General features: G+C 33.3%; 2 protein-coding genes across 5 annotated transcripts in view; one reads left to right on the top strand and one right to left on the bottom strand.

The window, feature by feature from the left end:
• The window catches only part of LOC138335997 (uncharacterized), a 63,215-nt gene that overhangs the window by 29,015 nt on the left and 19,856 nt on the right, over positions 1 to 14,344 (top strand). For all 4 annotated transcript variants that reach the window (XM_069285247.1, XM_069285257.1, XM_069285264.1 and 1 more), the window contains exons 35-41: positions 352 to 423; positions 852 to 966; positions 1,273 to 1,419; positions 1,771 to 1,846; positions 2,082 to 2,199; positions 2,540 to 2,586; positions 9,767 to 9,890. In XM_069285247.1, the coding sequence (XP_069141348.1) occupies positions 352 to 423; positions 852 to 966; positions 1,273 to 1,419; positions 1,771 to 1,846; positions 2,082 to 2,199; positions 2,540 to 2,586; positions 9,767 to 9,890 (699 nt within the window). The remainder of the gene's footprint in view (positions 1 to 351; positions 424 to 851; positions 967 to 1,272; positions 1,420 to 1,770; positions 1,847 to 2,081; positions 2,200 to 2,539; positions 2,587 to 9,766; positions 9,891 to 14,344) is intronic.
• Positions 2,423 to 8,150, bottom strand: LOC138336020 (uncharacterized). The gene is made up of 2 exons (XM_069285284.1): positions 7,979 to 8,150; positions 2,423 to 4,880 (listed from the first exon to the last, which is right to left on the bottom strand). The coding sequence occupies exon 2, from the start codon at positions 4,865 to 4,867 to the stop codon at positions 2,813 to 2,815; it is 2,055 nt and encodes a 684-aa protein (XP_069141385.1). The 5' UTR covers positions 4,868 to 4,880; positions 7,979 to 8,150; the 3' UTR covers positions 2,423 to 2,812.

The following is a 14,344-nucleotide window of genomic DNA, read 5'->3' on the forward strand; positions in this document are numbered from 1 at the left end:
CTGATTCTAAATATTATGAGTTATCCTAATATAATGTTAAAAGACATATAAGAACCCTCAGTATTGTACTTATCATACAATGTAATTGTTTAAAGCGCATTCTGTTGATTTATTACATAATTATTTTGATAGTCATTGATCAAAAGGAAAAGGTCAAAAGTTGCATCTTTAACTCTTCACATTAAATGTTCATCGCACATACATATAGATGATAAGCGACCACAATGTCTTGCTGACAGTTTTCAATAAATGTGGTAAACTTGCAGGTGATTTAAAGTTTTGAAAATTCCTGATAAACAGGATTTAGCTGACATGTCGTTAGATCAATCCTACTTGTTTGACATTTTGTAGGCCTTTGCTAACTCAGCCAACAATCTCCTGGATGATGACAACAAGCCCGCCTGGGAGTTACAGAAGCAGAGGGTGAGAGCGATTCTGTTTAGATATATTTCAGACAGTCACAGGTGTCAAAGAATCTGGGTGGCAGTCAGTGTAATATGGTTAATTAAAGGTGACTGACATTGTACCACTAGCCCTCCACCTCTGGGTCACTAGTTCAGGACTGACAAAAAGAAAAACCTACAATTTCATTGTAGATTGGTAAACTAGTACAAAGAGATCTAGGGGTCACATCATGGCCATAGATCTGAAGGGAATCACTACTACACAGAATCATTTCAGTGGAATCATTTCTGACAAACATCAGTTTTCTATGTACAAAATAATGTTGATACATATACACAATTCTAGCATTAAATCAGATCTTATTTTTTATACATGATTCCATATATGATTGATATAAATCTGTAATATTGAGATTGATCATTTAATTCCTTGGATGTTATCTACAGAGAGGGAAAGGTGTATCAGGGCTAATGGAAGTGGCTACAGAGTTTGGTAAAGTTGGCACTAAGATGGGAGACAACTCACAGAGTTTCAACCAAGTCATCGCAAGACCTAATCTAGGTAAGACTTCCTTCTAGATAATTTACAAGTTAATAAGAAACGTTTTGGGAAAGCTTAAATTTCAACTCAGTTACCATAGGATTAGTAGGGTATGATTAATTATAATCAGATAAAGAGTTTTAATTCCCAATATCTGTCGCGTATATTACAAGTTCTTCTGCATAGGCATCACTTCAATTTAGTGCTATTTAACTGATACTTTATAGTATAATTGTTGTATCAGCATTAGTATGGACTGGCCGCCAATGCACTTTAAATATACATTATTTTGTTGTTTAATTAAAAAAAAATTTTATTTGTGTCCAGTAATGACCGTGGGTAGAACAGATCCCCGGGACATCGTGTTCCCTGATCGTGACGGATCTTTGACACTCCCCGAGTGGGTTAAAACATCTGGTACCCAAGGCACCATCAGGAAGGATGTGATCTCCAGTAGTCTCGGATCTAGTACATGTAAGGTTTAATTGACCAACAGTGGCATTCTTACAGATGTTTACAAAATAAGTGATTTGTAACAGTTTGATTTTTCTATGGTGTAGCTTTGGTATGGAATAGAATTACGCTGTATAAATACATTCAGTGTTTTTTTTTTTTTAATTTGTTTTTTTTGTTGGGTTTTTTTTTTTGTAGATTTAATTTGTTTATGTTTTGAATCTTTTCTTGTATAACTATTATCAAATTTGAATTGATAGAACTTAATTGTTCACAGAGTTTGTTTCTTTGAGAATTAACGCTAGGTTCCAGTTAACTCACATAGAGTTTACACACAGAGATATTGGAAATGTTTTGGTTTTAACATTGCAGCTCAGAAGGTTGGTTTTAGTGGAATCTTCTACAGGAACATCTCTAACCTAATACACACCTACCTTCTTACTGACAGGTGAGTGGTTTGTTTACAGGTGAAAATTAAAGGTATGTCTACTTTTTATGTTAAAATTATTGGTACATTTGCTTAATTGACAAATCATGAATACCAGGATTACTATTGATTGCATTGACTCTCCTGTCCCATCATGTGTGTTTGGGTCACTCATATTTCTTATAGAGGCTGAGTAACAAGTTATACAAATTATTATTTCTAAGTTATTTATAGATAATCGGTATTCTGTTTCCAGTGATGTTGAAGATGCAGATGACAAGTACGATGTTAACTCGGATGTTCTAGATATTGCTGTAGTGCCTGCCATGTCTGGTGTAAGTGGACTAGTAGAACTCACATTCCAGCATACTCTGGTGAGTCCATACAAGTAGCACTACTAGAAAAAAAAATCAAAATCACAAAAAAATTCTATTTATTTACCATAGCATGAGAAATCTTATAATATCTCTGTAATATATTTTTTATTTCATATACACATGTATTAAACTTTGATTTTTTATTTAAGGTTTGATTCATTACAAATCATCTAATAATATAATTTGGTTCATAACCAATTTAACAAAAAAACATGTACACTTGTATTTTAATAACGTTTTATTTACTTCTTTTTTCACATCTGATATCTACAAATGTATTTAGAATTAGACAGATTTCATGAATTGATCACTGAATTTATGTAATTTCTATTTTTAGACAAACTATTCCTCACCTTCCTGTGTATTTTGGGACTTCACAGTACCGTAAGTATATTCAAGTGTACATAAACATATAATTTTCCATACTTGTCTCTATCAAAGGCTTTATCTCTTACTTATTTCTGAAGTTATATCACAAACCAGAAGTTTTATCTTAAAACCATCTTATCTTAAAAATCTGATGTAAACATTGAGCCAGCGATGTTTTAACATTAGAATGTTCCCTAGTAACAGGTAGTTTTAGGACCCTTTAGGGAATTTGATATCAGTTCTATGTTGCTTCTGATGTTTTGAGAGATTCTATCCTGTCTAGAGCTGGGTTGTATTGGTGGAGTTCAGTCTTTGACTCTTCTGAGTCTGTGTAACATCTGATGGCCCTTTGTAGGTCCCCAAGGGTTTCGTAACAGATCCCGAGGAGCGTGTGCACCGTCCAGCAGGTGTCTCCTCCGTCAAAAGAGCTGTACTTTACTACTATCATGTTTCGTAGTTCGGTGTCACGTCCCGTGGTGTCTCCGAGTTCCTGACAACACAAGAAGGACAGGAACACAGCGTAGGGTAGTGGTGGAACTCTAACTCCAACCGGACTTTTAATTATCTCGGGACGAAGCTGAGGAAGATACAAACTGTCTTTCTCAAAAAAAAGAGATTCTCCGAAGGATGTCTTCATTTTGTGATAAAGGGAGTATCCCTTTCCACAGTATTCTTTTACATACCTTGCTTTCTGCTCTGGAGGTAACAGCATTTGACTTTTCATATGAAATAATGGCTGTGATACAATGTGTCGACATAACTTGAGCGATTTGTCATAACTCCCAGACAAAAAGTAAAAAGTTGCCAAGTAGCAGAGGTCGGATGTATACGCTGATGAAGAAAGTGTCAAATGATGTTTGCATTTCTTCAAGCTCTTGTATCGAGCCTTATTACTAGAGGTTCTGGCTGTGATAGCTTGATTTCCTTCTCTCTGTACTGTACGTGATAGTAACCTTGTCACAGAACTGAATGTTATTACTTCATCAACTTCTGCTTCAGATTTCTCAAGTAAACTCAGTGCTTTTGCCAGCGTGCTGTTCAAATTAACCACATGATCCTCTTTTTGTGTTGCTAGTGTTACAAAGAGTCCCATATCTGTGTTATATTCCAGTTCATTTTCATCGTTTGAACGCATGAGTTCCCCTTGAACTTTTGAATCACTTATACTTTCCAAGATATCTGGTTTTAAGAATCTTTCGTGCGAGAGGCTCTGTAATTTCTTAGTATGGAATAGTGTTAATATATCAAGAAATCTTTGATGATCTTCCCCACGGATGTCTGGCATGATTTCTTCTGACAAAATAAAAAAACTTGGATATTTTCCATTCTTTGCCCATGTAATGAAGATGTTAAAACAAAACCAAAAACAGTAAAATAAGTTTGGTTCTTGCCACAAAATTGGATGAGAATTTTCTACAGAGAAAAACATGAGCATTTTCAAGACAGAATTATTGACGATACTGCAGGTTACTCCTTCTAGCATCTTTGTGTTCGTCAGCTGAATAAAGAAATACTTCAGTAAGCAGTACACTTTCAGTTGGATGTGACTGAGAGCATGGAGAAGTGATCTTTCAGCTGATATCATGCAGATCTTCCAGGGTAGCATGTCATCCGGTCTACGACTTTCCTGTAATGGAATGAGATGGCAGCCATTTTGCATGATGTCGTTGATCACTTTTTGTGGCGGCCATCCATAAAAACGTGTACGAGTCACCCATTCATTAGCATCAGTTGGCCAATGTTTACAGGCAAAACCAACAATTATATCCCTGGAAAAGCTACCAGTCTTGTATGCACTGTCCGGTTCCGAGCATGCGCTACTGGCAGAATCTCTTTCGTATTTGATAAGTTGCTCCTTGAATATTTTGCTTGAGACAAACATATCCTCCCCAACGTTTTTTAGTGAAGCCATCAGGACAGGATTGTGTTTCTGTCCTAGCTGGCCTAGCTGTAAGGTCACGTAGCCGGGGTAACAGTGAGCCTCCAAAGCCTTCCCCATGTATAACACGGTCTTGTGTGTACTCTCGGGTGGAGTTCTCTGTCCTGGGTATATAACTACCACCTCATTGTCTATATATAATGTATCTGTATCATCAGACATGTGGATCCCCTCGGACTCACTTCCCCCATAAAACACATGTCTACTACTATCTCTACAGTTATAGATAGATTCCTGTACAAGTGTGACCTGTCGTCTGTTGTCTGTCGCCTCCTTTGTCCCGGTAAAGTTTTTGCCAATGTATCTTGACAGAAGCACAGAAGTGTTCTCGATGTTGGAGGAACCACCTGTGGCCATTTCCTGGTGTTACCTGTAACAAATATTAATTTGTGTAACGGTAAATATTTACAGTTTGCATTGACATGGACTCAATAACCATGCTTTCTAGTATTATCATTATCAGTGTATAATGATATTAGAACACATGTGGTGATTGTAAAGACAATTGATCAAGTGGAAGTAACTTAATATAAAAAAATCAGTTCGCGAAACATAAAGAAATGTTGCTGAAGACATTAAGGTAGGTCCTTACTTTTGAAAACTGCGCCAATTTATATGACACTAAACCGGAAGCTGCCGAGATCGTTACGAATTTCAAAATGGTTTCCGATACCCTACAACATTCCACTTGGATATTTTTTCAATAGGTGAAAATTGTCTACATAAGATATTGAACATTTAAGATCATTAAATAAATCAAATAAAAGCAGTGAAGTGAATATAAGATGCTATCTCTGAGGTTTTTGAGGACTCTGTCATAAATGGGAATGGATTTTCAAACACCCGCAGTAACATTAGTGGCAATAAATGATACCGGACTGAAAAACCAGAATTATAAAAAAAATTGTCTATGGGTTTCCTTGAAACACAAAATTTGGAGAAAATCATAAAAATAAAGAGACATTAACCACATTTGCTATGACAAAAACATATGAACTGATGTAGAATGCTTTTTTGTGGCATGATTTTTTAAAAATAGTCAAATATAACCCATCTTAGCCAGGGCTTGATGAAATGGGGGTAGGGTTGTGAGTTACAAAATTTTAAGCTAACAAAATTGTGAAAATTTGAATGAGGACCCCATGTTTTTATATGATATTTAAAAAATATATTACCTTGAGCATTTGATATACAAATATTGTGAAAATGACATGGGTTTTCATTTCCTTTTTTGCCTATTCATTGATTTTTTGGGAGCAAAAATATGGAAAACATGATAATAACATATAGAAACGGTACTCGGAAATAAGGAAAATAGTGAGCTTTTGTAAAAATACAATAGTTTTGTATATTGTTCTATCGTTAGAAATTTAAGACAAAAAATCAACAGGATTGGGACCACATTCACCCTAATATTATAGAAAACATATTTTAATGAATTTTTCTTTTTTCTGCAAGCAAATTTGTATGGATGGTATATTTCAAGCTTAAATATCTCAAAAAATAGTTCGAGAACACACATTTTTCTATACAGATTTGAAATCTGCATGAAAAATGCAAGAAAATAAGACCTGTTAGAAAAAAATGACACGAGTTTACCAAAAGTATGGGCTACCTTAAAGCATTGTTAAAACATTTAAATGATTTTGGCAATTATAGATTTTGTTAAAAATGAATGTTTCCCGACCCGATGACCATTGAAACGGGGAACTACAATGCCGCAATGCGTCGGGGAAACATGGGGCCATGACCCCATTTTTGGTGGGAACATATGAATGACTCGATTACAATCTGCTGTTCAATCGAATTCGTTGACGATGATGGGAGAGAAAAAGATATGTTTATTATTTTTTTTAAATATGCAACTGTCGCGATAAAATAATATTCATTTGCGTGTAAAATATAAGGATAGATTTCTAGTTTGTTGAGGTTATGATAATGTATAATTGGAGAGAAAAAACTGGTGCTACAGTGGCTGAATGGTTAAGGTGTTCCTTTGACATGGTTATATTACCAATAGCCTCCACCACCGTTTTACAAAAATTCAAAAGCAACGTTGGACAGTTATCATGTGTTGACCATAGATAGGTCTATGGTTTCTCCTTGAGTACTCCTAAACCTAACATGTCTTGAAATAACGTTTTCTGTTAATATATGATGTAAAACAAAACAAACATTAATTAACTTAAATCTAATATTTCATTAGGTTTTTATTATGTAAAATACTGGACGATCTAAGGCCCATTAGCATTGGACGACAGTCCAATATTTTACATTATGGTTTTATATATATTTGAACACACAATCCTTTCTAGTGCTCATAGCAGACATACCATTTGTTTCTTACTAGTAAGGGCAGCAGTGACTGAGTGGTCAAGCTTTTGTGTCGAGACACATTACCACTTGCCCTCCACCTCTGGGTTAAGAATTTGAAACCCATATGGGGCTGTTGTCAAGTACTGACCGTAGGTCATTGGTTTTCCTACAGGTTCTCCCTCTTCCTTTACATCCTAAACCTGGCAAGCCTTAAATGACCCTGACACTGAACAAAACAAATCACGTTGTAATGTGTATTTTGGTAGTTTACGTGAGTGTTACATGTACAGCACCAGTGATTGTATCATGTATATTGATTGTAGGCATTGTAATTTGTCACGTACAAGTATTTACATTAAGTAAGCCAGTAAATGTTATGTATATATAGGTACTAGGGATTAAAATAATGCAGTACTCCAACTAAGTAAACAATCATTTTAGCAAATTAGGTTTTGTCGGAAATTTATTAGTTTATAGAACAATAAAAACTACACTTTAATATCAGTGAACATGATTTTGAGCAATAAGTACAGTTAATATGACTACACTATGAATAGTCATTTGTATATATATATACATTTATGTTATATTCCTAACATCATTTTTTGCAAAGGAAGTGAAAACAATACAAATCTCTAAACAAAAGATTGCAAATATATTCTTTTATTTTTAATGACTGAGAGGCAGCTGGTGCCAAACTCCATTGCTCTACAGAATGCATTTTTCAAAGGGGGGGGGGAATCAATACACAACAAATTCAAAGCATATAACAGATGCAAAACATACACGGGTAAATTTTATTTTCATTGCTTTATATATATAAAATTTAAAAATTATTATTTGTAAAATGAAACAATTTTTTTTTCACTGCTATATTTTGTTTGGTAGCTTTGAGAATAAAAAAGACATTATACAATTTGAAAACATTTTTCAATTAAAAAGGCAAGGATTGAAGAAGTCTATTTAGAAGTCATTTAGAAGATGTAGTATCAAGGTTAAAAAGATGAAAAGGTAATTTTTACATGAAATAATGAATAAAGAAAAAAAATCATGCAATATCTTTATTTATTATTATATGTAAGGTTTTGTCCACATTAGGGGATTGATAAATTATGACAAAAAATTGATGCAAATAAGAAAAACATGGATTACCTGAATTGAAACCGTATTGATATTTAGCACTCTGTCATACATGTCTGGACTATTCTAGCCATTAGCATGCCGCCTTCACTAGGCTGCTCCGTGGATCACAGCTAGAGCCTTCTTTCAGGTTTACCACTAGTGCAGGAAATGACCTGTGTGGTAAATCTGTCTACTGGAAATTTCTCACCAAGGCCAGTGTATTTATATATCAGTTGGGAAATCCCCAGTCAGAAAATAAACTACAGCATGCTGTGTCATGTGTTCACATAATGATATGTACCTATTAATCAGATCATACAAATCGGATCATGTCTACATTTTAGAGAAGGACATAATCAAGACTTCTTTCCCGGTAATGAGGAAAAAAATCATTAAATCTTCAATTTCCTTGGTTATAATTACAGAGTCTTCAGTCAGAGAGGCAAAGACAAAATTTAGACATGCAAAGCAGATATCAAGATTACTTCATTCATTGTCATTAAATTATTAAAATTTATTGCAAGCTATTGAAAATTTTTATTTTCTTACTTAGCATGAAAGATAAAATTATACATGATTAAACTATGTATTTGATTAAAGTCATAAATGTTTTCTAAAAATTGGATAATAAGGAGTAAATTTACCTTAGACTGAGCATTGTACATGAACTGATGGTCTATATCTAGTGTGTGTATATATACTGTATAAATTTAATTTAAATTCAATTCAAATTATGTATGATATGTATATAAGATAATGTTAATACATATTCACACAAACAAATGTATGATAATGATATTGTTTTAGAAACAATCCATATAAGCCTTCAAACAAAGTAGATGTCACCATAATAGATAGGTAATCTTGGACTAGTGGACAAATGTTATGAAATCTGATAACAGGAGCAAACGACAATAGTATTTGCAAACATTCAGCGTTTAAGATCACTCATTTTAAGATATTGGGGTCAAATGTATCTGTATTATTATCATGTATCATAACCAATAGGTATCAATCCAATTTGATTTTCCTTACTTATACTGTAAGAAACATGCAATTTAGGGGGGAATCTTAAAGTAACAAATGTCAGTATTGATCACAGAATGAAATTTTAACATCGTTTAAGTGAAATATGACATTAATTTAATTGATTGTAAGCTATTCAGAAGGTCACAAATGTTTCACTTCCTACAAGATGCTTGTGCTTTTTGTAATCCTTAAATTTTAGAAAATCTAAGGTAAAATACAGTGTTTTTATAAACAGATACAAATCAATTTCATTATCATAACATGTTCAGAACAATTGTGCTATATTTATACAAGGGAATGCATGTAGCTCTATAAATACAATACATATCAAAAAAGGAATGGTGAAGTTAACACAAGGGAGATAACTCCATACCAACTAACTGTTTCCATCCAGAATAAGGAGTGAATGTGGATACAGCCTCAATAATGTTAAGATCACAATTGCCAGTGACAATTGAACATTATCAATATTATATTCAAATTATTCTGGATCTGATTTTGAACACTTTCTCTTACAGTAAAATGTCATTTCCCAAATATAAATAAAGTGACTATATATACTGATATATATCAGTAAAGATCATTTGATTCATACAACAACATTTAACAACAGAGGCTCTTGAGTTGTGAAGCCTTTTATCTATATTTGACAGCTCAGCATTTTAAACCTGGATTAACACTTAAGATAGACTATTGTCCCTTATGTTATTGTTCTATACTGCTCATATAACCAAAGTATATTATGGCATGATTTACAACTGGTATAATTACATATGTTTCCATTCCCAGGAATACCCCAAATGGAGCGTGGTCGACAAGAGGGTGTAGATACATCAGTACCTCCGACACCAGTACTACATGTACCTGTGATCACACCACTAACTTCGCTCTTCTCATGAGTCCAGGCAAAACAGTAAGGGGAAATAACTCTAGACATAAATGCTAAGGGAAAATAACTCTTAGACATAAACTGTAAGATGAAATAACTCTAGACATAATCTGTAAGGGGAAATAACTCTAGACATAATCTGTAAGGGGAAATAACTCTAGACATAAACTGTAAGATGAAATAACTCTAGACATAAACTGTAAGATGAAATAACTCTAGACATAAACTGTAAGGGGAAATAACTCTAGACATAAACTGTAAGATGAAATAACTCTAGACATAAACTGTAAGGGGAAATAACTCTAGACATAAACTGTAAGGGGAAATAACTCTAGACATAAACTGTAAGATGAAATAACTCTAGACATAAACTGTAAGGGGAAATAACTCTAGACATAAACTGTAAGGGGAAATAACTCTAGACATAAACTGTAAGATGAAATAACTCTAGACATAAACTGTAAGATGAAATAACTCTAGACATAAACTGTAAGGAGAAATAACTCTAGACATAAACTGTAAGATGAAATAACTCTAGACATAAACTGTAAGGAGAAATAACTCTAGACATAAACTGTAAGGGGAAATAACTCTAGACATAAACTGTAAGGGGAAATAACTCTAGACATAAACTGTAAGGGGAAATAACTCTAGACATAAACTGTAAGGGGAAATAACTCTAGACATAAACTGTAAGGGGAAATAACTCTAGACATAAACTGTAAGGGGAAATAACTCTAGACATAAACTGTAAGGGGAAATAACTCTAGACATAAACTGTAAGGAGAAATAACTCTAGACATAAACTGTAAGGGGAAATAACTCTAGACATAAACTGTAAGGAGAAATAACTCTAGACATAAACTGTAAGGAGAAATAACTCTAGACATAAACTATAAGGGAAAATAACACTAGACATACATTGTAAGGGGAAATAACTCTAGACATAAAGTGTAAGGGGAAATAACTCTAGACATAAACTGTAAGGGGAAATAACTCTAGACATAAACTATAAGGGAAAATAACACTAGACATACATTGTAAGGGGAAATAACTCTAGACATAAAGTGTAAGGGGAAATAACTCTAGACATAAACTGTAAGATGAAATAACTCTAGACATAAACTGTAAGATGAAATAACTCTAGACATAAACTGTAAGGGGAAATAACTCTAGACATTGAACTGTAAGGAGAAATAACTCTAGACGTAAACTATAAGGTGAAATAACTCTTGACATAAACTGCAAGGAGAAATAACTCTAGACATAAACTGTAAGGGAAAATCAAAATCTGTAAGGGAAATAACTCTAGACATAAACTGTAAGGGGAAATAACTCTAGACATAAACTGTAAGGGAAAAAATAACATAAACTAGACAGACATAACTGTAAGGGGAAATAACTCTAGACATAAACTGTAAGGGGAAATAACTCTAGACATAAACTGTAAGGGGAAATAACTCTAGACATAAACTGTAAGGGGAAATAACTCTAGACATAAACTGTAAGGAGAAATAACTCTAGACATAAACTGTAAGGGGAAATAACTCTAGACATAAACTGTAAGGAGAAATAACTCTAGACAACATAAACTATAGAGAAAATAACACTAGACATACACTGTAAGGGGAAATAACTCTAGACATAAACTGTAAGGAGAAATAACTCTAGACATAAACTGTAAGGGGAAATAACTCTAGACATAAACTGTAAGGAGAAATAACTCTAGACATAAACTGTAAGGGAAAATAACTCTATAGACGTAAAATATAAGGGGAAATAAAGACATAAACTGTATGGAGAAATAGGTAGCAGAAAACAGTAGATTTGGACAATCTATGAAAATAAGGCGCATGCCTTAGAAATATTGATATTGTCATTTAAAGATGCTCCACCGCTGACAAATGGTACTTTTTCACTATCATAAACAGGAGCAGACGATTTAGTATTTTTCTTCAGTTACAAAAGTTACTTACTTTATACCATTACCACAGTTAAAAAGTTTGAGCTTCTAATTTTAATTCAAGTTAAAAATATGAAAAATAATTACATGTAATTGCATCCCGAAAAAATTCCGTAGCACTATATCCTATATGGAATGAACTACTAATTGCGCATGCACCAAAGGCGAAATAAAATATTTTATATTATTTTTTGTTTTAATTAGGCATATATATACACGATTAAACACCATTTTTGTTCAAATGAAGAATATCATTTATGCTCTGTCGGCGGTGGAGCATCTTTAACTGTAAAAAATACCTGTACAAAAGTATATATATAATTAATCAGCACAACTTTTGCAATTACAATTTGATATTTTGATACAGGTTTGGACATATTCTGCACTTATTCATGCATGTGAATACCATGGTAACAACTAAAGAATACCTGAAAAATTGCAAAATATCATGATTTTTAGCCCCAAATTGCAGAAAATTGTACTCAATTTTTTCCTTAAGACCTACCTTAAATTGAGCACTTCTATCACAATGGCAAAATAAGTTAATTTATTTCTTAGGTCGATTGTGTGGATTTTCCAATATTTTTGCCTAAACCCGCGCCATGGATTTTCCTTCAAGTAAAGCTAGCATTTCCGGTCAAGACACACTTCCGGAGGAGCCCAGAATTGTAATCTCTAACCCATTTTTGTTGTGTTTATTTTTGAAAAATTGAAACTTAAAGGTCCAATATCCGTATCTTTCTTATTTTTTTCGTGATTTAGAAGAATGTTGGAAAAAAAATCCTGTTGTAAATCATGCAGAGACAGGACTAAATCGAAGTAAAGATGAGCGATAATGATTCGTAACATTTTTTTAAAAATCAAATAAATATTAACTATCGCTAGGTGGGTCCCACTTAGTCAAACAAGCCGAAGTTAGCCGACAATGTAACATCTTTGCCGAGAACGTCATGTGACTACCGTAACTACATAAAGTCTGTCCGAACTCTTCCGAAAACGGGTCATGAACTTTCCGACTTCCGTTCGGCAATACTCGTAACTTCTATGGCGACCAGTTTAAAATGAAGGCATGTTTACATGTATCGACTTTCAACAACTGCTGTACCAAAGTTATTAAAAAAACATTATGAATATTCTTTAATATATCTTAATTTTAACTACATCGACAAATACTAACAATATTGGAGTCAAATTTAACTTGAATTTCTGTTGATAGTTACGTATAGTGTGGCTTTAAATCAAACCCTCCATAATGGATGTACCAATTTCAGAATATATTTGATTTTTAATTTGTTATGCATGGCTCAATATATATTATCCCATTTAATAAAAATATAGACCGTGGCCAGGCTGTTCTTCTCTGGTCTGCTACCATAACTCTATAGACATAAACTGTAAGGAGAAATAACTCTTGACATAAATTCTAAGTAGAAATAACTCTAGACATAAACTGTAATGGGAAATCACTCTAGACATAAACTGTAAGGGGAAATAACTCTAGACATACACTGTAAGGGGAAATAACTCTAGACATAAACTGTAAGGAGAAATAACTCTTGACATAAATTCTAAGTGGAAATCACTCTAGACATGAACTGTAATGGGAAATCACTCTAGACATAAACTGTAATGGGAAATCACTCTAGACATAAACTGTAAGGGGAAATAACTCTAGACATACACTGTAAGGGGAAATAACTCTAGACATAAACTGTAAGGAGAAATAACTCTTGACATAAATTCTAAGTGGAAATCACTCTAGACATAAACTGTAATGGGAAATCACTCTAGACATAAACTGTAATGGGAAATCACTCTAGACATACACTGTAAGAAGAAATAACTCTAGACATAAACTGTAAGGAGAAATAACTCTTGACATAAATTCTAAGTGGAAATCACTCTAGACATAAACTGTAATGGGAAATCACTCTAGACATACACTGTAAGAAGAAATAACTCTAGACATAAACTGTAATGGGAAATCACTCTAGACATACACTGTAAGAAGAAATAACTCTAGACATAAACTGTAATGGGAAATCACTCTAGACATACACTGTAAGAAGAAATAACTCTAGACATAAACTGTAATGGGAAATCACTCTAGACATACACTGTAAGAAGAAATAACTCTAGACATAAACTGTAAGGAGAAATAACTCTTGACATAAATTCTAAGTGGAAATCACTCTAGACATAAACTGTAATGGGAAATCACTCTAGACATAAACTGTAAGAAGAAATAACTCTACTACACCTAAACGAAAAGGGGAAATAACTTTAGATATAAGTATGATATAAATTCAACAGATAAAACGGAAAGGGAAATAACTCTAGACATAAATGATGATAAGGTAATAAATATTTGTAGACTTATGATACTTATTATTAAATCCAACAGATAAAATGACAAGAGAAGACAACTCAAAGCATAATTGGTAATTGGAAGTAACTCTAATTAAATATCTCTTGTGTTGCAGAGACTTGGTTTGATATATCCATGTCCCTGTGA

The sequence above is a fragment of the Argopecten irradians genome, chromosome 1, assembly GCF_041381155.1.
Source record: "Argopecten irradians isolate NY chromosome 1, Ai_NY, whole genome shotgun sequence".
NCBI lineage: Eukaryota > Metazoa > Mollusca > Bivalvia > Pectinida > Pectinidae > Argopecten > Argopecten irradians.